General features: G+C 36.5%; 1 protein-coding gene and 1 long non-coding RNA gene across 9 annotated transcripts in view; both read left to right on the plus strand.

Annotated features, from left to right (window-relative positions):
• The window catches only part of LOC116249577 (uncharacterized), a 33,520-nt gene that overhangs the window by 5,554 nt on the left and 1,793 nt on the right, over nt 1-26,173 (plus strand). Inside the window, exons 1-8 of one of the 8 annotated variants that reach the window (XR_007572749.1) lie at nt 16,836-16,902; nt 17,986-18,114; nt 20,727-20,810; nt 21,381-21,478; nt 21,554-21,656; nt 22,847-22,912; nt 22,993-23,110; nt 24,755-24,895. This is a non-coding gene — a long non-coding RNA (uncharacterized LOC116249577). Of the gene's footprint in view, nt 1-16,835; nt 16,903-17,985; nt 18,115-20,726; nt 20,811-21,380; nt 21,479-21,553; nt 21,657-22,846; nt 22,913-22,992; nt 23,111-24,754; nt 24,896-26,173 lie in introns of those variants that run through there. The other 7 variants (XR_007572744.1, XR_007572747.1, XR_007572751.1 and 4 more) reach the window with 7 other exon arrangements.
• On the plus strand, nt 1,407-15,526 carry LOC126409871 (uncharacterized). The gene is made up of 3 exons (XM_050076564.1): nt 1,407-1,799; nt 2,497-2,546; nt 15,156-15,526. Exons 1-3 carry the CDS (start codon nt 1,615-1,617, stop codon nt 15,425-15,427), a joined length of 507 nt encoding a protein of 168 aa, XP_049932521.1. The 5' UTR covers nt 1,407-1,614; the 3' UTR covers nt 15,428-15,526.

Here is a 26,173-nt window from a genome sequence, read left to right on the forward strand (position 1 = left end):
AAGTGTTGAGAATTATTTAAGTTGTCATTTCTGTTTTTTCTTATGGAAAATGCATTTTGTAGGTAGCGTAGGCAGCATTTACTTGTTATTTTTATGTCTATGCATTTCATGTCCATGGAGAGAAAAATTTTCGTAGTTTTAACTTTTTCTTTTTTCCATGTGTTTTTTGTTTTTAAAATTTTTAGGTGAATTCTTAATGTTTAAAAATTAAATTATCTATTTTTACATTACTTATGTAACCTTGAATCCTACCAATATGGATCACATCATGCATCTTTACACCATTGTATGCGTGTCTTCATTATCAACCACGTTTAGTTGATTGCTGTCAAACCACAGTTCGATCAACTATCATGAACTAGAATCCGGTCTGTTCAGTCGTATTTGTTTTCAACTTTTTCAATTCATGATCTATGTTTATAATAGTGTTTTGTTTTTTGTATATTGAATTGTCTGCTTAGCATTTATTAGTTTATTAAGAAATCTCTTGCTTTGCAATTTTTTGAATTATAGGTCAGGGGAAGGTAAATTACGTATGCATTTATCCATTTAATTTTTCTAGATGATGGATAGAGTTTGGTGAACCTTTATGTTGCATTTCTTGTACCATAGTTGCCTTGTGATGGAGTTGGAAGAATACATGACTTGACAGTTTACCATTGGTCTCATGGACTGATCACAATTCTTGAATATTGTTGTTTGCAATAAGGTTCTGACTTCGTTAACAAAATAGGCTATGGGTAACCAATTATGTCTGTCAATTGCGAGTCAAAAATTATGTTTGATGCCTTGATAGTACGGCAAGAGAGATTTAGATTATAATGTTGGATTTGATGTGTTTCATGTATTCAAAGCCACACTTGAACCTGGGAGCCGATAAATTTGCAATCCAATTAGGCGTAGAAGTTGAATCTTATTCCTGTCAGATTTGACTTCAATTTCGCGGGTCTGGAATGATAGTATTCGTGTAGGGACAAGTATGGAATTAACACTCAGGATCAAGAATTAGAAAACGTGGCCGTGTCTGGTTTGCTCAAGTTCCAAAATTTGCAAATCTGGTGAAAGTCTGAAACTCTGAAACCACGTTTTTACTGATAGGTAGCCATTACAGCCCCGGCCCGGTACCAGTAATTCGAGCACTTCGTGGGTCATGCGGTTTGGACACGGCAACCCTTGACGCGGTTCGCACGCGGTCCCTTCTTTTTTAAACTTTTCCCACTTTTCCCCCGGTCTTTTTTTTTCTCTCTCTCGGATCCGTCTGTTCCCTCTCATCGCTTTTTAAAATTTTTCCCTCGTCTCAGTCTCTCCCATCTTTTGGTTCGACCATAAGCGAAGGGCCGTGACAAATTTTTCCCTCGTCTTACTCTCTCCCATCTTTTGGTTCGACCATAAGCGAAGGGCCGTGACGTGGTGATGACAAGAAGAACAAATGCTCCATTGTGGGATCTCCGTACAGAAAGGAAGGCCGGATTACTAGTGAGAGTGGAGATTTTAGATCTCCATGAGTGCGAGATCTGCCCATGCCCATGCGATGAGAAGAAGCAGCAGTAAGCGGATCCAAATTTCTCCGAGACACCACGCTTCATCCTCTCCTTCCCACTTTCTTCTTGATTTATGGCGGTTTCTTCCTTCATGGCACCTAAAAGGGAAAACCCCTCTGCGTCGTCGATTACCCGGAAAGAAATGTCACCTTTGAGGCAGGCTGATGCTTCTGTTGCAAGCGATGAGAAGATGGAGTGGAGTCATTTCATCGGTGTGGGCGGCAAAGGCCTGTCCGCTATCTCGATTCTCACTCCCGGGCAAGATACGCTTCCTCCCTGCTCTTGTTTGCTCTAGTTTGCTCTAATTCTTAGGTTGTTGATACATCCATGTCTCTCTCTCTCTTTAAGGGCGTCCCTTAACTTCCTCCTTTGGCCGGCAGCCATCGCCGGTGTGTGATGGGTGTTGGCAGTCCTCTCCGCCCTTCAGTTGTGTTCATGTGTGGTTTCCTATTGGGATTCCTCTATAGTCGGTCAGGTTTATCATTGCAGGCTGGGGTCTTTCATTTCGGCTCTGTGCTAGGAGTTTTGTTTGGGTTTCTTCCGTTGAAGTTGTTGCTGGTTTCTCACATTTGGTTGGGTTTCTCCCGTTGAAGTTGTTGCTGGTTTCTGACATTTGGGTTCGCATTGGGTCGGATGCTTTGGTCACCACTTGGATCGCCGCTTTCTGGTACGGCGCTTGGGTCCCTGCTGGTTCTGTTGTGGGTCGCCGCTTAGGTCGTTGTTGTCGGTCTGACCGCCTTGTGTCATCCCTTAAGTTGCTGTTGGGTCTGCCGCTTGTGTCACTCTTGACGTCTACCTTTTGGTTCACCGCTGTCGGTTGGGCATGCCGTTTAGTTGATGTTGCTACTGAGTCGCCACTACCGCTTCTGTTTGCTGCTAGGTCGCATTTATCGTCTTTGGGTTTGTTGCTGGGTCATTACTGTGACTATTGTTGTGCATTCATCGCATTATGCAGCTGTTCAAATTCCAACCAGCCATTCGGGGAGGTTGGGAGTTTTTTGTCAGGTATTGCAATTGGGTCTCTTCTGATAATGATTTGTTTACTGGGTTCACGTTTCCTTCTTCAATGACAATGCTTTTTCATGGATGGGGAAGGTGGGCACTCAAGCTGTCGGGCGTTCTCCAACATGCCTGATACTTATGATTTACTGGTTCATTTTTGTTTGGTTTGTTGGTGGTCTCACTGCATTATATTTGTATGTTACTAGTGCCAACCAGGTCACTGTTTTCTTTTAATCCTAAAGTGATAAGTTTTATCTGCTGCATGTAGTTTCCTTTCTATACGATTATATGCTGTATTTCTGTTTGTTGTTTGAATCCATCCTTGTATTGTTTTCTCGTTTAGAATATCAGATGCATTTGACTTCAACTTACAATCACAGAGTAATATAATGCTTCCTTTGTGACTCCGGACATAGATGTAGGTGTCATTGTCTGCTGGACATGTATATTTCATGTTTCATAAGTCTTGTATAAAGCATACATTTGGGTGGAGAAGTTATGCAGAAAATTAGTAAAACTTGTTTCAACATTGTAGATTGGGTTAGATTTGACCTCTGTTCTAGATCATAAATCCAAATCTGAAATCCAACATCGCAGACCGGATCAGATTAGACAACTGATCCAAATCTTAGGACGAAATCCCAAATCCAATTTTGTGAACGGAATCAGATTAGAGCTCTCGTCTATTTCTTCGATCCAAACACAGTGAAGATACACAATAAAATGAGAGGTTTTCTAATTTATTGTAAATTCTTTTCAAAACCCTTATCAATCTTTGAAATCATTTCAAGAATGTTACTATGTCTATATAAATCTTTGAAACAATTTTCTAAGTTTTCCAAAATTTTGTAAATTGACTTCAAATTCCTATGATTTGATTTTTTTTTGAATTTTCTCAATTTCTTGTGAGATTTGATTTCGTATTTTTCGTAAATCTTTGTTGAATTTTCAAGTTTTTAAATGCACCTGTCAACATTCGAGTTTCTAAATTCCATTGGATTGTATGAATTTTTAAAACTATTTTAAACATGGTCTTGATATTTTAAAATTCACATCCACAATCAAAATATGCATTTGACATCCTAGAGGACACTAAATAAGAGAGACCACCATTGTAGATGCTTGTCCATGTTTTCCAAAATTGTGCAATTTGACTTCAAATTCTTTTGATTTTCTTTGAATCTTCTCAGATTTGTATTCGATTTGCTACATTTCCTAAAAATGCATGTTAATTTCTCAAATGTATGAATTTTGAAAACAATTTTTAACATGGTCTAAACTAGAGGTTCAAATTTTAATATTAAAATTCAAAGTCCACATTCAATTTACCAATCCAATTTCTGAGACTGATTAGTCCTCTAATCTAGAGCTTTCATGTAAAGCCCACATACAACATCCTAGACCATGTCAGAGTTCTGATCCAAACCAATTCAACACCCATACCTCTGATCCAAACCTTAGGTCTAAATCCCTAATTCAACACCCATACCCGATCAGGAATGACCTCTGATCTATTTTATAGATCCCAATCCTAAATCACACATCACAGAACAAATTCAAATCCCTTATGTATTTTGAAATCATTTCCAGTATTTTGCTTCATCTATATACATTTTTGATATCACTCTCTAAGTTTTCCAAATTTTTGTAAATTGACTTCACATTCTTATGATTGATTTTCTTTGAATTTTCTCAATTTCTAGTGTCTTCAAATATTTTTTGATTTGATTTCATACTTTTCTTAAATCTTTGTCAAATTCTCAAGGTTGTAAATGCAACTTTAAACTTTCAAGTTTCTAAAGTCCATTGGATTTTATAAATTTTCAAAATGATTTTAAACATGGTCTAGACTTCTCTATATTTTAAAAATCACATCTGCATTAAAAAAGATGTATGCATTCGACATCCTAGACCGGATAAAATGACACCTCAGTTCTACTTGCTTGTTCAAAATCCGCAATCCAACATCCTAGACCCGATTAGATGAGACCTTTGATCGCGTAGGGGACTAGATCAGACCTATGATCTATTTCTTAGATCAAAATCCCGAAATCATTTGAAGAATATTAGTTTGTCTATATAAGTCTTTGAAATCATTGTCAAGTCTTCCAAAATTGTGCAAGTTGGCTTCAAATTCTTTTCATTTTCGTAGAATCTTCTCAATTTCTCGTTGTGTCTTTAAATTTCTTGTATTTGATGTGTGACATTTCCTAAATGCTTGTTAAATTCTCAAGTTTTTAATTGCACTTTTTACTCTCGAGTTTTTTAAATTACACTTGATTGTTCAAATTTGTAAAACAATTTTAAACATGGTCTGAACTCTCTGGTTCAGATTTTAAAATTCGAAATCCAATTTCGAATTACCAATCCAAGAGACCGTATAAGATTGAACCTCTACTCTAGAGCTTTGGTTTGTTTCCTGCATACAACATCCTAGACCAGATCAGAGCAGACCTCTGATCCAAAACATAGTTATGAATCCCTATTTCAACACCCCATACCGGATCAGGTCAGACCTCTGATCTATTTCTTGCGTCCAAATCCTAAATCAATCAAACATCATTGAACGGATTCAAATCCCTTTTGAGTATTTGGAATCATTTCCCGTGTTTTACTTTGTCTACATACATCTTTGAAACCACTCTCTAACTTTTCCAAAATTTTGTAACTTGAATTCAAATTCTTATGATTCATTTTCTGTGAATTTTCTCAATTTCTTTTGAGTTCTTCAGATTTTTTGGATTTGATTTCGTACTTGTCTAAAATCTGTGCTAAATTCTCAAACTTGTTAATGCACCTTTATACTTTCAAGTTTCTAAATACATTGGATTGTATAATTTTTCAAAATGATTTTAAACATGGTCTAGACTTGGGTTTAATGTTTTAAAATTCACATCCATTTTCAAAAAAATATTCATTCGACGTCCTAGACCGGATAAAACGAGACCTCTGTTCTTACTGCTAGTTCAAATCCCGCAATCCAACATCCTAGACCGGATTAGATGAGACCTCTGATATGGACCTTAGAGACGAGACCTTCGTTCTAGATGCTTGTTGAAAACGCTGAATCCAACATCCTAGACCGGATTGGATGAGACCTCTGATCCATACCTTAGGTCAAAATCCCAAATCCAACATCCCAAGTCGGATAAGATGAGACTTATAATTGAAATCTTAGGGTAGAATCACCAACTTCAATTTTCGCGTAGGGGACTAGATCATACCTATGATCTATTTCCAAGATCAAAATCCCAAATCCAACATCATATACTTGATCACATAAAAAATGAGTGATTTTCTGATTTGTTGCAAATTCTTTTCACATCCTTTAGGAATTTTTGAACTCACTTGAAGAATATTAGTTTGTGTATATAAGTCTTTGAAATCATTGTCAAGTCTTCCAGAGTTGTGCAATTTGGCTTCAAATTCTTTTCATTTTCTTAGAATCATCTCAATTTCTTGTTGTATCTTTAAATTTCTTGTATTTGATGTGTGAGATTTTCTAAATGCATGTTAAATTCTCAAGTTTTTAATTGCACTTTTCTATTCTAGAGTTTCTAAATTACACTAGGTTGTCCGAATTTGTAAAACGATTTTAAACATGGTCTGAACTCTCTGGTTCAGATTTTTAAAATTTGAAATCCAATTTCGAATTACCAATCCAACTTCTGAGACGTTATAAGTTTGGACATCTACTCTAGTGCTTTGGTCTAATTCCCACATACAACATCCTAGACCAGATGAGAGCTGACCTCTGATCCAAACCGTAGGTATGAATCCCATACCAGATGATATTAGACCTCTGATCTATTTCTTGCATCCAAATCCTAAATCAAACATTATTGAACAGATTCAAATCCCTTATGAGTATTTGAAATCATTTCCCGTGTTTTACTTTGTCTATATACATTTTTGAAACCACTCTCTAAGTTTTCCAAAATTTTGTAAATTGAATTCAAATTCTTATGATTCATTTTTTTGTGAATTTTCTCAATTTATTTTGAGATCTTCAATTGTTTTGGATTTGATTTCGTACTTTTCTTAAATCTGTGCTAAATTCTCAAACTTGTAAATGCACCTTCATACTTTCAAGTTTCTAAATACCATTGGATTGTATAATTTTTCAAAATGATTTTAAACATGGTCTAGACTTGGGTTTAATTTTTTAAAATTCACATCCATTTTCAAAAAAATATTCATTCGACGTCCTAGACCGGATAAAATGAGACCTCCTTTCTAGCTGCTAGTTCAAAATCCGCAATCCAACATCCTAGACCGGATTAGATGAGAGCTCTGATCTAGACCTTAGAGAGGAGACCTCAGTTCTAGCTGCTTATCAATTTTTTTCTAGTTTTACAAAATTCTTGATATTTTGCACATGTTTTGCAAACACTTTTAATTCTCGTTGATGTACTTATAAACTTTTTAATGGTTTTGCTTGTTTTTGACGTTTAATGAACTCCACAAAATTTTTGAACTTTTCCAAAATTTAACATCTTGCTACACTAAATCTATGTATAGTTTCTAATTACTTTAAAAGTATCATTCAAACTTTGTAAATTTACTACTTTTATGGGTTTTAAAACTTTATATTTGGCATATCTTTTCTTTTACGGTTGAAGCACTTTTGAACTCTTTTAATCTTTTGCAAATGTTGCTTTGATCCCATAAATTTTTGAATGTTTGAGAAAGCTTTACATTGTTTTGGTTTTGAAAAGATGACATTTTTATGGGTTTTTGTCAAATTCATGTGCTATTTGAAATTTTGCAAAACTTAATCAAAAGCTGTTCTGGTTTTGCAAAATGGTTGCACTTTTTCATATGTTGGAAAGACTATTGTTTTGTTAAGTTTATGTCTCTTTAAATTTGCAAAAGCAGTATTGATCTCTTATAAATTGTTTAGAAGTTTTATATAGCTTTTTGCAAATTTTACAAATCTTTTAAATTTGTAAGTATTGTTTTGAACTGATAAAATTTGTAAGTATTGGTGTTTTTCTTAATTGTCAACTCTTGCAAGTTTTTGGACGTGATGAAACTTTTGCCTTTCTTTTTACAGTTGCTAATGGTTTTGGACTTTTTTTTTGGATTTCTAAAAGTTAACCCTTTTTTATGCATTTTGGTGAAATATGTGCGTAATTTGGAGTTTTGGTAAACTTTATCAATTTTTTTCTAGTTTTACAAAATTCTTGCTCTTTTGCACATGTTTCGTGAACACTATTACTTCTCGAAAATTTATGACTCTTCACGTTTTCTGCAAAATGTCAAAAACTAATTGTAACGTTTATGTACACTTATAAACTTGTTAAATGTTTTACTTGGTTTTTGACCTTTTATGGACTTCACAAAATTTTTACAAAATTTAACATCTGGTTCGACTAAGTCTATGGAAAGTTTCTAATTATAGCATTCAAAGTTTGTAAAATTTACTACTCTTGTGGATTTTGAACTTTATATTAGGCATAGCTCTTCTTTTATGGTTGAAACACTATTGAACCTTTTGTTGACGTAGGAGGGGGTCGATCACAGTGTTTTTCCTAAATAAGACTGTTTGTACTCTTTCAGTGGCTGTGTTGTTTGGTTGGACGTCTTTGTTCAGGTTTGTTTTGAAAGAAATATGTTGTTGTTGAAGTTTGTTTAAGGGTTTAATGACTTAATCTTGCTTTCTAAGTGTTGCTGCATGTTATCATGGGATGGTGAAGGTCATTTATGTATCAATCATAGTTGTGTTGTTGAGACACAATAGTCACAACAACAGCGTTCTGCTTAAGGCGCTTCTTGTTGTACAGTAGGCTGATACTTTTGCACTCTTGTAAAGCATGATTGGCTTTACTGGTGAATGATTATTTCCACTAGCAATCTTTGATGCTGAGATAACCTTTTGAACTGCTGGTATGGTAGTTATATGACAGACATAAGTCACAGACTATGACATTGTGGAGATTGTACTATCTTACATTGGAAATGCTGCAGAATAGTCTACCATTGGAAAGCTGTATGCTTATGGTTTGTGGCTTGTTATTGTTGAAGCTGCTTGGTTTGTTAATGCACTCTATTTATGTCAGTTCTTGTAAGTCTTAACTTTATATTATTAAGCTAAGTTAAGAATGTTGTGTGTTGCTTGTTGAGACATACAATTATGGTCTAGAACTGACATGAAGGCTGTCTTAAAGGGGCTTCTTGGATATTGACAATATGTTGACAGGACTAAGGGGGAACCTGGGCAAGATGATGTAGTTTTTGTAACTTCCTTCGGAGAATGGGATAAAAATAACTCTAAGGTGAAGTTGGTTGCTTCGAGCTATGGAACCAAATATAGCTAAGTATAGTTAAATTTAAAAGTGCTGAAGGCATTTTAGAGTATCTAAGATTAATGTATGCTCAGTCAAATTGGACAAGACGATACCAACTAGCTCAAGATTTGAGAGGTTTAAGTTAAGGAAATTAATCTATCCACTCCTTTGAGATGCACAAGATGTAAGGACTTACGAGTATCCTGAGTGTAAAAAGATGGAAATAGAAGCAAGGGAACAAGAATATGTCATAGAATTTTTGATGGCCTTCAGATCTGAATTCGTTGCCAAAAGCTTGTATTCTTTAGTTCAAATTGTTTCCAAACTTATGGGCTAAAAATAAGTCATTGGGAGGAAATTGTGTAGAAGACTCTGTGCTTGGGCTGTCTAAATCATTTGGTAGAAGATGAGGTAGTGGGAAATAAGGCTGGGCGTCGGGCCCGGAAAATCCCGACCCGGGCTGGATAGGCCGGCCCGGCGGCGGCCCGTCTCCCTCCCCCTTTCCTGCTTCCCCCTTCCCGTCTCTCCTTCCCCCTTCCCGTCTCCCTCCCCCTTCCCCTTCCCAGTTGGCCAGTTCCCCTTCCCGTCTCCCTCCCCCTTCCCGTCTCTCCTTCCCCTTCCCAGTTCCCCTTCCCGTCTCCCTCCCCCTTCCCGGCGACCCGCACAGCAACCCAGCTCCAACATGCTTCACCCTCTGGTTTGGCCATTCGCGGATCATCAAAGCTCGTCAATGCCACCTACTTGCTGATCTCTGTTCTACTTCAACAGCATCGCCACCTGCTCGAGCTCTTACTAGCAGCACAAGTCGTCAGATGTCTTCATCGCCACCAATTTCATTCGGATGATCGACTCCCCTTCCTATCAACATCGATTTTAGGTCATTCCTTCAATCGCTGCCATTTGAAACATCACCACCCTCCTCTGGCTTTAATTGGAACCCACATTATCACTGTCCCCATTTTCGAAGCCCCCAACCCACCTGCACCTCGATCGTCTCTCTCTTTCTCGAATCACCAAAACCTCAACTGGGCAGCCCATCTTCCCCCCATTCCATTGCCTCCGCTCAGCCTGCGCTCCATCTTTGTTCTTCACACGACGCCCTTGCTGGGCTTTGGGAGGGGGAAACGCTGCACGGTCTCTGCAGGAAGGAGAACGACGAGCGAGGAAGGAGGTCGACGGCTGGAGGAGGTCGGTCGGTGGGCTGGGCGGGGCCTAATTTTTGGTGGCCACGCCCGGTACCCGGCCCGGCCCGGCAATATTATCGGGCCGGCCCGGCCCGGCCCGATACCCACCCCTAGTGGGAAATCATTTGAAATGAGAAGGGATGAACGATATTCGGTGCAACTATTGTAATTAAAGAACTGTGGCACATGAAATTCAATTGCTTAGTGCTAAAGAAAAAAAAAAGGAATGTATGTTGCTAGCTCTTGTGGGGATGAAAATGAGATGGAAGACATCTAACATGAGTGCAAGTAAAAGAAATCTCCTCAACTGGAGACCGATAATCAATTTTGTGGTAACATCCTTTAAAGCATTCAAAAGCTTTTTGGTCATAGTACTTTGGTAGCTTCCATTCTCCTGGTGCCTCTTGTCGTATGACTGCAAACTATGTCACATAGGTACATGTACGGGTGCCAGTGCGGGTATGGATACAAACCATTTTCCAAAAACTTGGGTGTGGGGGTACAACCACACACACACACATGATTTGATGATGGACGAGAAGGGCGAGAGGACAAGAGGGGCGAATGGGCAAGGGACGAGAGCGGCGAGGACGGGTGCAGGCGAGAGGGTGAAGACATCGTGCGAGAGAGGGAAAAAATGGTTTTTTAAAAACATGCGATGGACTATTTTGGACTCGGTCTACTTTGATCGAGTCCGAAAATGGTCGGATTCGACCTCGGGTATGTTGATCATACTCGACATGGTCAACGCCGCACCCGTATCGGTGTCATACCAGTAGGGTGCTGGTACATTGGAGCAGTACCCGTGTTACATGGACTGCAAATAAGACTATCTTAACTAATTGCTATTCTTGTATTGGATTTTTTAAAATGGCAAATTGTTCTTCTATGTACATAACTAAATATGGTTAGATTACTTCCAACTCTTGTCTTGGTGGTAGGTGACGTATTGATTATGTTTACCATGTTCCCTCTCTTGTCGTAAATCTAGTTTTCATTGGTCAAATTACATATAAAATTATATACACATTTTCTCCTGCAGATTGTATTGTACATGATCAGCCGTCAGGGAGGAAGATTAGAATTGGCCTTGGGAAATATCATTTATGCTCCCTTGACTGTTTAGACATGAGCTTTTTGACGAAGGAAACTTGTGGAACATATATGTCTGTAAAGGATGAATCAATGGTGTGGTAACAAAGATTGAGACATGTTTTTGCATCTATGGAGAAGCGGATTTTGGAACTAATTGATGGGTTGAAAAGACTTATTGAACAAATATTCTGAAAATCTCTAATTACTTTGTAAGAAACATTCAAAATTTCCAAGGCATACGCCTCTAATCAGTTTTACGATTTGATGATTTTTTGGCTTTTCTTTTTACAATTGCAAATGGTTTCAAACTGTTTGAAATTTTGAAAATGTTTTAGAAAGTTAGCACTTTCTGTAAATTTTGATGAATTGGTGAATTGTAAATTCCTAATTACTTGAAAAGTAGCACTCTGATTTACATAATTTACTATCTTAGAAGTTTTAAGACTTCATATTAGACCTAGTTTTTCTTTTAAACCATTTTGTAATTTTGCAAAGTTGCAAACATTGTTTCAAACTCATAAAGTTTTGAAGGATTGGAACATTTTGATGTTGTTTCGACTTTTATAATAAAACACGTTTTTGTAGGCTTTTGTGAAATTCATGTGCTATTTGAAATTTTGCAAAAGTTAATAAAAGCTTTTCTGGTTTAACAAAATTGCTGCACTTTTTCATATGTTTCTAAAGACTGCGGCTCTTTAGGTTTTCTACAAAAAAATGTTAGATTTCACGTATTTACTAATTTAAAAAAATTTTAAACATTTATGAACTGTTTGAAAGTTTTACCAGCTTTGTTATCTTTTACAAACTTTCTGAAATTTTTTAACTTTTCAAATATGTGACAACAAATGCTTTCGCTGCTAACGAAACACAATTTTGAAATTTGGTTGCACAAACATTCAAAATTTTCATAACTCTTAGAAGTTCTACAACATGGTGAGACTTTTGCCTTTTTTTTTGCAATTGATAATGGTTTCGAACTGTTTGGAAATATTACGAATGTTTTATTCCGGTTTCTAAAACTCTGCCCTTTTTATAGATTTTGGTGAGGTATATGCTTAGTTTGAAATTTCGCTATTCATAAAATCTTTTCTATTTTTACACAATTCTTTCACTTTTTCACGCGTTTTGCAAAGACTATTACTCTAAAAAATTTGAACTCTTCACGTTTCCTACAAAATGTCAAAATTTTCATACATTAATTAATTCTTAAGTTTATAAATGCTTATAAACCTTTCAAAAGTCTTTACACTTTCCCAAATTTAACATCTGATTTCAATTCTGAAAAGTCCTAAATAGTTTATAAGCATAGTCTGAGTTTTTGGGGAATTTTTAATTACTTTGAAAGTAATCCATAATTCTAATTACTTTGAAAGTGGCACGAGTAATTTACAAAATTTACTACTCTTACAAGTTTTAAAACCTTATATTATGCTTAGCTTTCTTTTTACAGTTGCAAACACCTTTAAATCTTTTTAAAAATTTTCAAACATTGTTTTGAAACTTTTAAAATTTTTGAATGATTAAAAAGTTTAAAATCTGGCACTTTTCTTTTTGGTTTTTTTTGGGTAAAAGTGCTACATAAAATTTTGTGATACTTAATGACATTTTTTTCTAATTTTACAAAATTGCTGCACTTTTTCACATCTTTTGAAAAAACTATATTGTTTTCTAAAGATAATGACTCTTTACCTTTTCTACAAAAATGTTAAATATTTCTCGTACTTACTAATTTGAAATTTTTAGACACTTATAAATTGTTTTGAAAGTTTTACTAGCTTTGTGATCTTTTTCATTCTTCCCAAAGTTTGTATATTTTCAAATATTTAATGTCAAATACATTTTGCCAGTGAAATATAATTTCAGAAATTCTTATAAGTTTTGTATAAATTTTCTAAAAATTTGTTAATTACTTGGAAGGAAGCGTTAAAATTTTCTGAAATTTACAACTCTTACAAGCTTTATAAGTTGATAAAGCTTAGCTACTTTTTTTACAATTGCAAACACATTGAAATTGATTTAAAATTCTGCAAATGTTTTGTTTGGTTATTAAAATTTAGCATTGCTTTATATGTTTTGGTGAAGTATGTGCATAATTTGATATTTTGCTGAACATAACACCGTTTTTTAATTTTACAAAATTCTTGCACAAAATTTTACCAAGTGAGTGCGAATTAGAGGGATCCATGCAGAGAAGGCAAAAGAATGCAAGCTTTGTTGCATGGACACTTATGAAAACATGAAGTGTCAGTGTTGGACGGCCCGACACCTACACGCATGACGCCTACACACATTGACAGTCCTTTGGCCCTTCCTTTTTAAAACATGAAGTGTCCAATACGCATTTCAACTATCTCTCTTTCTTTTCTCCATCTTCTATCTTTGTTTCTGTTATCCCTCCTTTTTTCTCTCCTCCTTTTTCAATCTGAATCATGCAAATGACAATCCTTTTTCTAAAGGAGGACCAGGGTTTTCCTTTTGAATGAAAACCCTGGTCATCCTAAAAAAGGGGAGACACCTAGGTCTTCCTTTTGAAAGAGGTGACCAGGTTTCCTTCCTTTTGAAAAAATGACACAAGGGCCAAGGTGTACTTACAATGTTTTTTGAAAAATTATACAACAGTTAATTAATTGTGTGTGTGTGTGTGTGTGTATGTATATACATAGGCTAGTCAAACGGCTCTATTTACAGCTGCACATCATGCCTCTCTTTTAAATGGCTTGTATTATAAATAAGGGACTGGTTGTCTCACTGTCCCACTTAATGTGGCCTATTTGAAACCTTTTTCTGGTTCATCAATAGGCATTTCTTTTCTGTCTTTCACATCCTGCCTTCACATTTTCTTGACCGTATTTGTAAGTTGCAGCTTTTGTTTATTTAGTATGAATAACTGATGTGCCGGCAACGCCATTTTCTAAGGAGTGCTGGTCAACATATGTGCTGGAATGTATGTGAACCGTAGGAGTTATGGTATGATCAATATCTCTTGTTGGTTGCTGCTAGTATTGCCCTCCATAGTTAAAGCATGAAGGATAGTAGATTGCCAATTTTACATTTATTGAGGAGAATGTGTCTTGTTTTGCACATATATGATTGTGTCCTCTTTCACCATTATGGTGAGCACGTACCTGAAAGATCAGAATTTATATGAAAATTCTTTCACTTTTATAGTTGTGATAATGCTCACTTGTGTGGTCTTGTTTTGCACACCTGTGATTGTGTCCTCTTTCACACATTGTCACAAACTGAGAAGGTATCTTCAATAAGGTTAGTATACGTGTGTCGCTATACCGACATCACACAACGAGTACTTGGACATGCCTGAGTACTTTTGGGATCAAAATTGATCCAAATTACTTTTACTTGATTTAGATTGTTTTTACCTTTGTCTTCATTCTGTCCTTGAGAGTTATTAGTCACTACCGGATGCTAATTTTATTTATGTTACTTGTGTTTATTTAAGTGTTGCCTTTGTTTTGAAGTAGTACTTGATTTAAGATTATTTTTACCTTTGTCTTCATTCTGTCTTTAGGAGTTTTTAGTCACTAACAGATGCTGATTTTATTTATTTTACTTGTTTATTTAAGTGTTGCTTTTGTTTTGAAACTTTTTGTGGTATTTTGCATGTGTTGCGTGTGGCGGGCCTCCACACTGAGGTCTGAGTGTTGCTATCAAGAAGAGATTTGGGAACTTTGAAAAGGTGCTAGAGCTAGGCTACCATTGCTTGCCTTGTTTTCTTGGTAGTGAGTCAACTTGCTGGAATTCTATTACTTGAGGCTTCGGATGTTAGGACTGAAACCAAGACAAAGTTACTTGTTTTTCTTCATCAGCTTACCTACTGTGTATCATCATTCCAAAAATTTATGGGTAGCTAGTGATGAATGTTCTGCCGCAGCCTGTGGTTGTTGAGTTCTACTTTTATTCTTGCATCGAAGTGGTTCATAATGCTTCAATGCTTCCATTTCTGAACAAGTTGGAAATTTTCATGTAAAGTGGGCCATTTTTGTTGAAACTGATTGTCGCTGGGAATTTGTTTGTTGTACTAGAGAGGCGAACAGAGGGAGAGGAGACAGAAAAAGAGGAAAAGATTCAAAAGATCAGTTTATGGGCAATATCAGAATTTGACAGCTGGTTCACTCTTTTATGTGATATTGAAGTTCAGACTTGTGTGTGGATCCAACAGTTAAGTGCCTCTGTATCCATTGTAAGAATTTTTTTGCTTTCTTATTATTGCTTGCTAGCTAGTAATCTGGTGATGAAGCCCATCAATGTTGTTAAATGGGATGAGGCGAAGGGAAGCGTTGAGCTTGTCAAGTGAGGTGGAATGAAGCGTAAGCTTGAAGACAAATTCATAAAGTATGTATATTTATCACAATACCTTCTATGTGCACATACGGATATGATTTCCAAGTCTTCATATCTTATCTTGGTAAGACAAGCCCGACGTAGAGATCCCATTTATATTTTTTATTTAATTCAAATTTAATGTTTTAAAGACCAACAATGTTTTTTAAATTTGGGAGCAAAATAATCAACTTTTTTTGGGCATCGATCGCAAGCACCGTTTCAGAAAAACAAAATTTTGGCATGTAAGAAAAAAAAAAAGAAATATTGAGAGACTCGTGCCACCAACCCAAAGGACCCAAGGCAGCAAACTTACTGGATGATGTATTGTATTAAATGTATATTGTGCCAGTTAAAAAAAAAAAGGTTAACCACAATTTTCTTTTTTCAACTGCAATTAAGGGAGGGATGGTCGCTTCGTCTCCCATTTAGGAAGTCACGGATACGTGGCGAAACGCTTTCCCACGTGGCCAGGGCATTCCATTTCATGACTTTCTTTGTTCGAAGTGGTTTCGAAATGTTAACAGACAGACGCCCTTTCTGTCGTTCTACTGTGCCATCAACCTCCGTTTCGCCGTTCTCCGGCTCCTTTCCACCGTTCCTCCAGAAGCGACCGTCCAGCAAGGTGCTCTATCTCTCTTTCTCTCTCGTGTTCTTCTTGGTTTAGTTAGCCGCAACTGCAACAACGTGCATTCTCCTTCTCATGACCAACTCAATCTGTCCTGACACCGATTCCAGGGCTGCTCTCTCTCTCAGTAGGCTGATATATATATATATATATATATATATTGGTTCTCTTCCTCATTTTGGGGCTTTTTCAGGTTTCGCTTCAAGGATTCGCAGCTTGCAGGCCTTGGTTTTAGCTTTTTTCTTACCTCGTTGGTACTGTTCCTCAAAATTTTTCTGCGCTCCCTCGTCTCACATTGAACTTGAAAGGCAAGATTTCTAGCCATAGGTGTTGCTTTTATATTGTCAGTTTCATTGCAGTATCATCAATGGGTTGGTTGTGTGTTTTTACTCTGAAATGCTTGTATTTTTTGAAGCTTTCTAGAGATATGCTTTTACAGATCCCTAGAAAGTAATCAGTCGAATGGTTCCAGGCACAATTTGGTAGAATAGAACTTATGGTTCCAAGGATCGGCTCATAGTTTATGTTTTCAAAATTTTTTGTTGTTTTTCATTTCTTTGATTTTATGGTCTGTGTTTTTTTTTGAGCTTTTTGTTGGCATAATGTCACGTCTCTTATTGCTCCATAAGATTCTTTATGCTATCTTCAAGTCGGTAGGTTAAATTAAATTTATCTGCAGTAACACTGGCCATAGACCTGTTACTATAGTTGTTTCTTGTTTTACATGTAATTTAGTGTATTTGTTTATTGCAGAGATTTGCAGAATAACCTTCTATCGGATATTTCCAGTATTCTGAACCTCCCACCAATGTGAGTTTAAGGTGAGTTGTCTATTCAACATATCATCGCTTTAGTATGTGCAGATATGTGTGTCTATTTATAGGTGCCTACCAAATGGATTTTTCCATGCTTTGCTTTGATATATCACCTAATAGATAAAGGTAGCAGCAAGAAAACTAAGTATGAGGATTGCATGCATGGATAGATACCAACATTATTCTTGACATGATAGATATCATGAGTCAATGTAGATTAGTCTTCTTCAATATTAGTAACTGACATAACTAGAAAGTGATCTTTGTTTTTTTGTGTTTAGATTAATTTTTATCTGCGGAATTACATGTAGAAAAAAATGTCAAAGAAAGAAGGAAAATTGACAAATACTGCTTATCTAGTTGGTCTCATGAACTTGAAATTTTCAGTTTGTTGGTCTGTGGTATAGCTTTGAGTAGTGTTCTCTCCTGCCCTTTTTTTTATTGCTTTTCTACTGAAGATCAAAATTACAGTAATCTTAAGCCATTTTAAGATACACAAATCTGATTTTCTAGCCCTTTAGAATGATATACTTGTAAAAATTACTACAGTTAGGGGAGCTTCATAATTTTGGCTGTTTACCTAGTACAAGATTCGATTGTCCAACTAAAGTACACACCTAAGAAGCACAAACAAACCAACATATAGATTTACTTGTTTACTTCTTGAGAACCATGGAAAGGAGATTCAACGTACTGGGAGAAGCTTAGCTTATCTAGCAATCTCACGCAACTCTCTTTTTTCCATTGATTTCATGTCTACATCTCTTGACAAATGTTTTGTTATGCATGGGTGTTATGAATCATTATTTTATTAGTGGGTAAGGAGCTGGTATGAAAAAATTGAGCTTTTTGTGGATTGTCTATGCATGGAAAATTTGAATAAATGATGTCCATGTTTCTTCCTGCATGATTCTTATGACTTCTCCATAGAAGTCCGCATTTTGGTAGGGCCACTAAGCAAGAACCTTTTGATTACAGGGTGTTTACTTTTCAATTTATGGGATCAGTTTTCTTGTTCTTCATTTAGATAGATTTCACATTTAGCATACAATATGTCTTTATTGGATTGCATTTGTTTGAATTGCTCAGGCTACAAGGAATCCTTTGTGTTCAAGTGCCAACCAGTTCAATGTCACACAATTTTGTGGACCCCGTCCTGATGACAATGTGGACTCTTTTGGAGGCACTTCTAACTCCACAAATGTTTCTCGAGTCCAGGTATGTCCAACTCAAAATTTCTATGAATATGTTCTGTCATCACTTGTTCCATGTTTCTGTGCTGCTCCTATTAAACTTGGATATTGTTTAAAAAGCCCTAGCATCTCTATGCTTCTGCCATACGTTTCATGCTTTTATATTTGCTCATGTTTGGCCTTGATTTGGATCTTGATGTCATGCCAGCATCAATTGCTGGTATAGTTGTAGTTTCTTCTCTCATTGAAGAAAGCATACTAAAGAGTATAGTAAAATTAACAAAAAACATCTGTGTAAGTACCCTTGTTTTTGTTCATGTATTTGCATGTGTAATTGGTTTTCTAGTGTTCAGGACTTAAAGCTACATAATTAGTTTGACTTGGAGATGTTTCCTTCTTCCCTTTTTCAATGCTAAAAAATGAGTTGATTGTAGAAGCATTAGCTTTGGTTATTCACATGTAAGCTGATTAGTGGGTCAATGTCTAAATTTGATTTAAGTTCATAACTGGTCGTCAACAACAACGTTATGATGCTTGGGGTTGTTTACGGCATTGGATTTTTGTATCATAAAAATGAGACTTTAGCTGACGATGCCTCTTTTTTTACGTACTAAAGTTTTATCCTTCTTTTTGAATTTTTAGTGTTTTTTGATAGAAGAACCTAACCCAAACCATTTGTGAAACTTTCAATCAGTTGAATACCCAACTTTTCTGGGAACTCCTCACCCTTGAACCAATCTTTTGTATAGAAGACCCTACTTTTATGGGAGATTTGGTGAAGTTCGTTCTTTTAACCAGCCAAGTTTTACTTTTGTATAGAAGACCCTACTTTTATGGGAGATTTGGTGAAGTTCGTTCTTTTAACCAGCCAAGTTTTACATTCACCCATCTCTTTAGGGAGTACAGTTCCTTTCTCCTGGTGATATACCATTTGATGTCAAAAAGAGAAACTTTTTCAGTTTTGCTTAAAAACATTTTTAAAGTGTTTTCTCACACAATGATGTGCCTTGCTTTATTCTTAGTACCTTTTCAAGTGGAAGGTGGAAATTTCAAATTCTTGTTGTCCATCAATGGAAGAGGAAAATCGAAAAAATCCTGGATATGAGCAGTGAAGAAAAATCCTATGAAGTTGAGGAAGTCAAGACTAGGAAATGCTATTGACTCTGGCGATTAAGCATTTGCAAGGATTTAGCAGGAAAATATATTGAGGGAGAAGCCAAAATGCTTTATAAGATCTTGGCAGGTAGTAAAATGAGAGTTGAGAGATGGGCTCGGAGCTTGTGTAGTCGTTCCTCTGAGTTAGTAATCGAGAGTACCGGGTAGGCATAAAGGTGATTTATGTCTATTTCGCAAAGATAATGATTTACGAACTTTTGGCTCGTTGAAAACCCGTAAGGTGAAGCGGGTTGGACACGTGACAAAACTACACATAACTACGAAAGTGGTGGAGCTTTGTAGTAGCCTTTGGGGTGGTGAGGTATTCCCTCAAAGGTGAAGGTCGGCCAAAAAAAAAAAAAAAGAAAAGCACAAGAAAAAAAATTGAAAGGCAAAAAGCTGAATGCAAAAGAAAAAAAATGAATAAAAAACAAGAAAAAATCAAAAGGTGCCTGCCAAGAGATGAAAGACATGAAGGCTGAACTCGCAAGAATTGAATGCGACAATCTTTCGTGGATGTACGATTTTGGGGTCAATATCTGCTCCTTGTTTTGATTATCTAGGATGTCGAGGATGGTTCCTTTCTGTTCATATTCTGGAAATTGAAGGACATTCATTTTAAAGATTCGACAACATTGATGCGAAATAAAACCTAATGCTTGTATGGTACTAACGGTACATGAAGGTTATGTTATTTTTACAACACGAGCACTCAAGTTTATGAGTTGAATTGATTATTTTTGAACTATTTCAAAATTCAATGTAAAAACTTGACGTCTCTTGTATGTTTCCAGGATTCCTAGGCATAGCAATAACTAACCAATCCCCTTTAGTCTTGAAAATGTTTGACCATTTCGTTACCAAATTGTTAGTCCTTTTGTGAAATAGATGAAACCCCTCAAACCTAGTTCAACCATGCTGAGCATGATGAATTATCCATCATTTCCTTTTGTCTTTGGAGAGGTAGACCATTTAGGACAAGTGATTAAGCTGACTCTAGGTGATATTTTTCAAAAGTTCTATCGAAGTTGCATAGTGGTATATGTCCACCTTTTGTGAGTTGTATAAATTTCATCTGTTTGATCTTTATCCTTTGTTTCATTCTAGCTTGATCTTTATCCTTTGTTTCATTCTAGCTTGATCTTTATCCTTTGTTTCATTCTAGCTGCTGTTAAAATCTTTTATGTAGTATAGCTCCGTAATAAAAGGATCAGTTGAGGCATTCAGCCCTTTGGTTTGTGCCCCCTCCCTCTTTCCCCACCTTACTAATTTCTCGCTCCACCCATGTTCGTATCCATGCATTTTTATGTCATCAATCTAGGGCTTGAATTTTTTTTATTCCTCTAGCTTGGGTGGTCCCTTTATTGAATTGTCTTTTGGTTGTCTTTTATTTCCAAGAGGCCTCTACATGGTGGAGGCTTCATTTCTCATTTTGGATTTGAAACTGACTACATAAATTTTATATGAGGTAAATGGTTCCAGCTTGGTGTATTTAGACAATGCAGCTACATCTCAAAAGCCATATGATGTTTTGGAAGATGGACACCACAATATTCATTACTTAAGGTATCCCAACATAACGCCCCATACCTACCCTTACTCTCTCTCTCTCTCTCTCTCTCCCTCCCTTGTCTTGATTGCTTGCTCACTCACATGCATGTTCACAGTTGGACACAGAACTTCCAAAACATCATATGGCTTTTGAGATGCACTCTTCCTGTTTGCAAAGGAAGCAAGAAAAAGAAAATTCCTTGTTCTAAAATTCTATGTTTCTGTATATCAAGGAAGGAAAAAAATAAGGATAGTTCATTGGGTGCATGGTAAATCATTTGATTTAATATTTTTTCAATATTTTTATTATTTGGCGTATTAAAAAAATAAGGGTAGTTCATTGGGTGCATGGTAAATCATTTGATTTAATATTTTTTCAATAGTTTTATTATTTGGCGTATTGTGCGGTAAGTATTTGAAAGGACCCTGGAACCTTAGTGTCACCTGTCATTTTTCATTGTTTCTAGCAGCAGTATAAGTGCTTAATGTCCTATACACTCATCAATGTTAATAATTTTCTATAATTAATATGTTACAAGTGAAATCATTGGCTAATACTATTGAGCCTATCTTGTCTATGTCAAGTGTAGTGGGCTGGGCTATGTCGAGAATATAATCAGGGTCTCTATCAGATCTCAACCTGGAATAGCTGCCACATCCCTAACTATGCCTTTTATAATCAGGTTGGTAAAGCATCTATATAAGCATATTGTGTTAGTGAAGCTTTGGATATATTTTCAGACAACCATTGATTGCAGCATGAACATAAACCATGAGAAGAGAATTGGTTTTGTTGATACTCTAGCCATCTAGAATCTGCAATACAACATCAGATTGGGCAGACCTACACGCAAGGGTGCGGTTAGTAGATCCCTCTTTGAACCCAGTATGATTTTGCATGCCCTACAATGCTAGCTCTGCTGTCGATTTTCAGGTTCTTTCAAAATGATTGTTAGTGTGACTGCCTCCATTCTCAGGAATGGATGCATGTATTTGTACTTCTCACAAAGCTCTTAGATTTTTCTATTGTTTTCAGTTATATTCAGATGTATTTTATGTGCATTATGGACAAATTTGTGACCCTCAAACTGAAGCAGCTTTGCGCTTTTAAGTTCATTCATATTGATGCATATAGTTCAACATCGTGGGCATTAGACTATATGTACTTAACACAACGCTCTGTTCAATGCTCAATGCTCAAGTTGTTGATTAGTTGTGACTTTGGAGGGTTATGGATTAGCCCCATTTATTACTTTCTTGTTTTGTTTATCTATCATTGTTCACACATAAAGTTACCATTGTTTAGTGGGCAAAGGCAAATGGGAAAGTGGACCTCCTGCACTGGATGGATTTCAGGCTTTATAGGGATATGAATTTAGATTGTGGATTTGGATGTGAATATTTGATCATGTAGGAAAACAAGAACAATTCAGATGTCCTTCTTATAAAGCTGTTTGTCAGTTACCCTTATAATAGTCTTGTTGAGGTCTATGATCGTCCGCCAGCCACATAAAGGTGCAATTTCACTTGATGTTATTAAAACTTCTGAAGGTTGAATGTTAAGCTTGACTTCATCTAAATGAACACAGAACATCCATGGTGTACGAGAGTCTATTGTTGTCAAAGATTTTCTAGAGGTTCTAAGGTTCCAAGGAGTGTGTCACATACAAAGAAAACTTGCTCGTTTCAATGAGTCTCAAAGTGTTGAGAATTATTTAAGTTGTCATTTCTGTTTTTTCTTATGGAAAATGCATTTTGTAGGTAGCGTAGGCAGCATTTACTTGTTATTTTTATGTCTATGCATTTCATGTCCATGGAGAGAAAAATTTTCGTAGTTTGAACTTTTTCTTATTTCCATGTGTTTTTTGTTTTTAAAATTTTTAGGTGAATTCTTAATGTTTAAAAATTAAATTATCTATTTTTACATTACGTATGTAACCTTGAATGCTACCAATATGGATCACATCATGCATCTTTACACCATTGTATGCGTAAGCTTGAAGACAAATTCATAAAGTATGTATATTTATCACAATACCTTCTATGTGCAGTGCCTTTTTCCCTTTCGAGGAGGAAAAAGACGTTCATTTCCCCTTCTTGTTGCCTCCCTTTCCAAGGTGATCTCCCCTTCGTTGAGGTCTTTCGCAGTCATCTTCCCTAGAAGTTTCTTGAATCCCAGGTCACGACATTTTGGCAGTGCTAGAAGGAGTGCTTCCACTGGGTCTTGTACGTGTTCCTCTTCTCCTTTGATGGACGTTGGCTCCTTCTCTCGGTGAGATCACGCCACGCGGGTGGATTTTCCGATCCTAAACCAGGTACTAGTTTTTTGGCTTCAAGGCTAGTTTGTATTAATCAGTGTATAGTTGATTTTTGATGTGGGTGGGTTCCAATTACACACTGTTTTCTGGGGAGCTTACGTTTTCCAGAAGAGCAGTGGAATAATATTGTGACTTGTGCAAAGTAAAATGCCAATTTACGATATAATCACAGAAGCTCAAACGGTATATTCAACTGGGCGCAGAGCCCAGGGATCTACATGTAATTTTAACAAATCTTCATTTAACCTACATAGAAATTTTGGAAAATTATATTTTAACTCTTGTAAAAAATTTGAAACTATATTTTAGTCCAAAATTTCTAGCGCCACCCGTCTTCCCTCCACCAACAAGAACTAATGAGAAAAGGAGTTGTAAAACTTCATCACAGCCTTAGTTTGATGATGAACACAAATATTCTACATGATCCAACTGGGTCTCCAAAGTAAGAACTAAGAAGGGTACCCTTGTATGCATGACTAAGTTTATTAGGTCCAAGTCCTAGAGCAGCAGCCGTAGAGCTCAAAGGTTATGGACTTAGACACCTACTTAGTCCACTCAATTGAGACTCAGGCCACTAACCTTAGGGCTGGCACGCTCCCAAGATTATTAATTAGCTAAAGCCACTGATTTTGACAACTTTTCGGGCTTTTGAAAAGTCTAGGAGTGAGAAACAAGCAGACGCATACATGATGGGGGGAAGTATAATGCCTTATAAAAAGGTTGTGTAGTCGGGCTGGATACTTAAATAAATAAAATGTAAAATCTTCCTGATATATTACCAGTGTCATTTGATAAAACTAGCTAGTTGCACACACGGATATGATTTCCAAGTCTTTATATCTTGGTAAGACAAGCCCACATTTCTAGACGTAGAGTTCCCATTTATATTTTTTTATTTAATTCAAATTTAATGTTTTAAAGACCAACAATGTTTTTTAAATTTGGGAGCAAAATAATCAACTTTCATATCGTGCAGAGCAAGGTCGAAAAAGTTTGGGCATCGAATGGTTGTATGAGCATCAAAGTAGTAAAAATAGAAATAAATTAGGGGACAATGACTATTAGAAATATAAATTGCCGTCACGTCTCATTCCTAGCATTTTATATGCATTTTAGTTATTATCTTAAAGAAGAACTTAATGGTGCAATCACATCGTTTGGAAGGAAGCAGCCAGCTCTTTAAACCACACAACTGGCTAAAACATCATTTAAAGATATTAAGAAAAGGCAGCCGGTGGATAAATAAATAGTAATTGTGTACACCGGTCAGGCTCTTACCAAAATTGGTGATCGGGGCTCAGATCCGACTAAGTATTTGATCCGAGTTTTCCGATCAATCTTTAAAGCGGAGTGCAAGAAAAGATAAATATTTTCCTTTATGTAAAATAAACAAACTGGATTCACGTATATCCATATTCATTAATTTTGACTATTAAATTCAGTGAAAGAACATATTGAAAGGGTTGTTAAAGTCCACGAACTCAATGTAATGTTTTATATATATGGAAGTCTTTACTTTCCATTTGTAGCCTTTCTCATTAAATGGTAAGAGTTAAAATTTGAAATAAAAAGAAGGTTATCGCAAAGGTCATTTGTTTAATGAAATACTGTCCTCGCTTTCTTTTCTCATTATCAACATAGGTTTCGCTCTTCTCTCTTGATCTTTGGAGGTCTCTTTCATCTCTCAATTCTGCGGGAGGTGCAGGTGTCTTGGAACCAGTGATGCACCGGAGCATCCCAGGAGCGGGTCTCCGACAACCATTCACTAAACCATAGTAAAAGGTATCTCTCTCTCTCCCACAACGCTAGAAGCCCTATTCCTCCACCCTCTGCTTCGAGGCTGAGGGTTTCTGAAACCAGCGGAAACCCTCTGCCTCGAGGCAGAGAGTTTCCTCTGAAACACTCTCAAACGGAGGTTTCAGAGTTCAGAGAAAACCCTCTGCCTCTTGGCAAAGGGTTTCCTCTGCATCGAAGGCAGAGGCGTTGAGAGAGTTTTTTTTGAAACTTTCTCTTCGGGTGGATGATTTTTCAGAAAAACCCTCCGCCTTGAGGCAGAGAGTTTCTGCGTCGATGTAGCTTGCCTTGAGAAAGTTTGTATATATTATATAAATTGAAGTCCGACTAATGAGTGAATTTTCTCAAAATTGGTCGGTTTCAATATTTTGGAACCCACTTTCCAATAAGGTTTCTTAAATTTCTTTTTTGGTTGCCATCGAAATCTTGATTTTATAAAGTTTTAATTTCATGAGCAGAGATAATCTCTTGAGCAGTATACCAAGAGCTTTTCTTTTGTTAGAAATCTCTAAGAATTCTACTCTGGCTTCATCACTGTGCCATGTCAATGCCATGTCTACATCAAGATATATCTTTATTTACCTTTGATATTTCCTTGAGGAAGAGGAGAAATTTCATGTTCTTGCTATCAGTTGGCTGAAAGGAATTTTGGAAGACCTTCGATATGAGCAATGAGGAGAAGTTCGATGAAGTTGAGAAAGCTTGGGAAAGGATATTACATTGACTTTGGCAATCACATATTTGCAAGGGTTCAACAATGAAATACTATGAGAAGAAACCCTCATATTCTATAAGATTGATAAGATTGACAAGATATCAAAAAAACAAAAGCACCTAGAGGAGGGGGGCTAGGGGATTTCTCTACTGTCATTGAGCTGAAGGTGATGGAATGAGTTTCCTTCAGACCAACCTCCAAAGTGCTAAAATGAAAAAGAAGAAAGAAAATGGAGCACCAAGAGTGAGAGGGGGGATTTTTGTACTATCACTGAGCTGGGGGGAATTTCTCTACTGTCACTGAGCTGAAGGTAATGGTATGAGTTTCCTCTAAGCAAACCTCAAAAGTGCTTATAAAAAAAAAAGAAAAAAAAAACATATGGGACACCAAGAGGGAGGATTTCTGTACTATCACTGAGCTGAAGGTGATGGAATGGGCTTTCTCGCGAGGGAATTTCTCTACTGTCACTAAGCTGAAGGTGATGGAATGAGCTTTTTCCAAGCAAACCTCAAAAGTGCTTAAAAAAAAAAACAAAGGCATCAAGAGGGAGG

This window comes from Nymphaea colorata, chromosome 3, assembly GCF_008831285.2.
Source record: "Nymphaea colorata isolate Beijing-Zhang1983 chromosome 3, ASM883128v2, whole genome shotgun sequence".
In the NCBI taxonomy this organism is placed as follows: domain Eukaryota; kingdom Viridiplantae; phylum Streptophyta; class Magnoliopsida; order Nymphaeales; family Nymphaeaceae; genus Nymphaea; species Nymphaea colorata.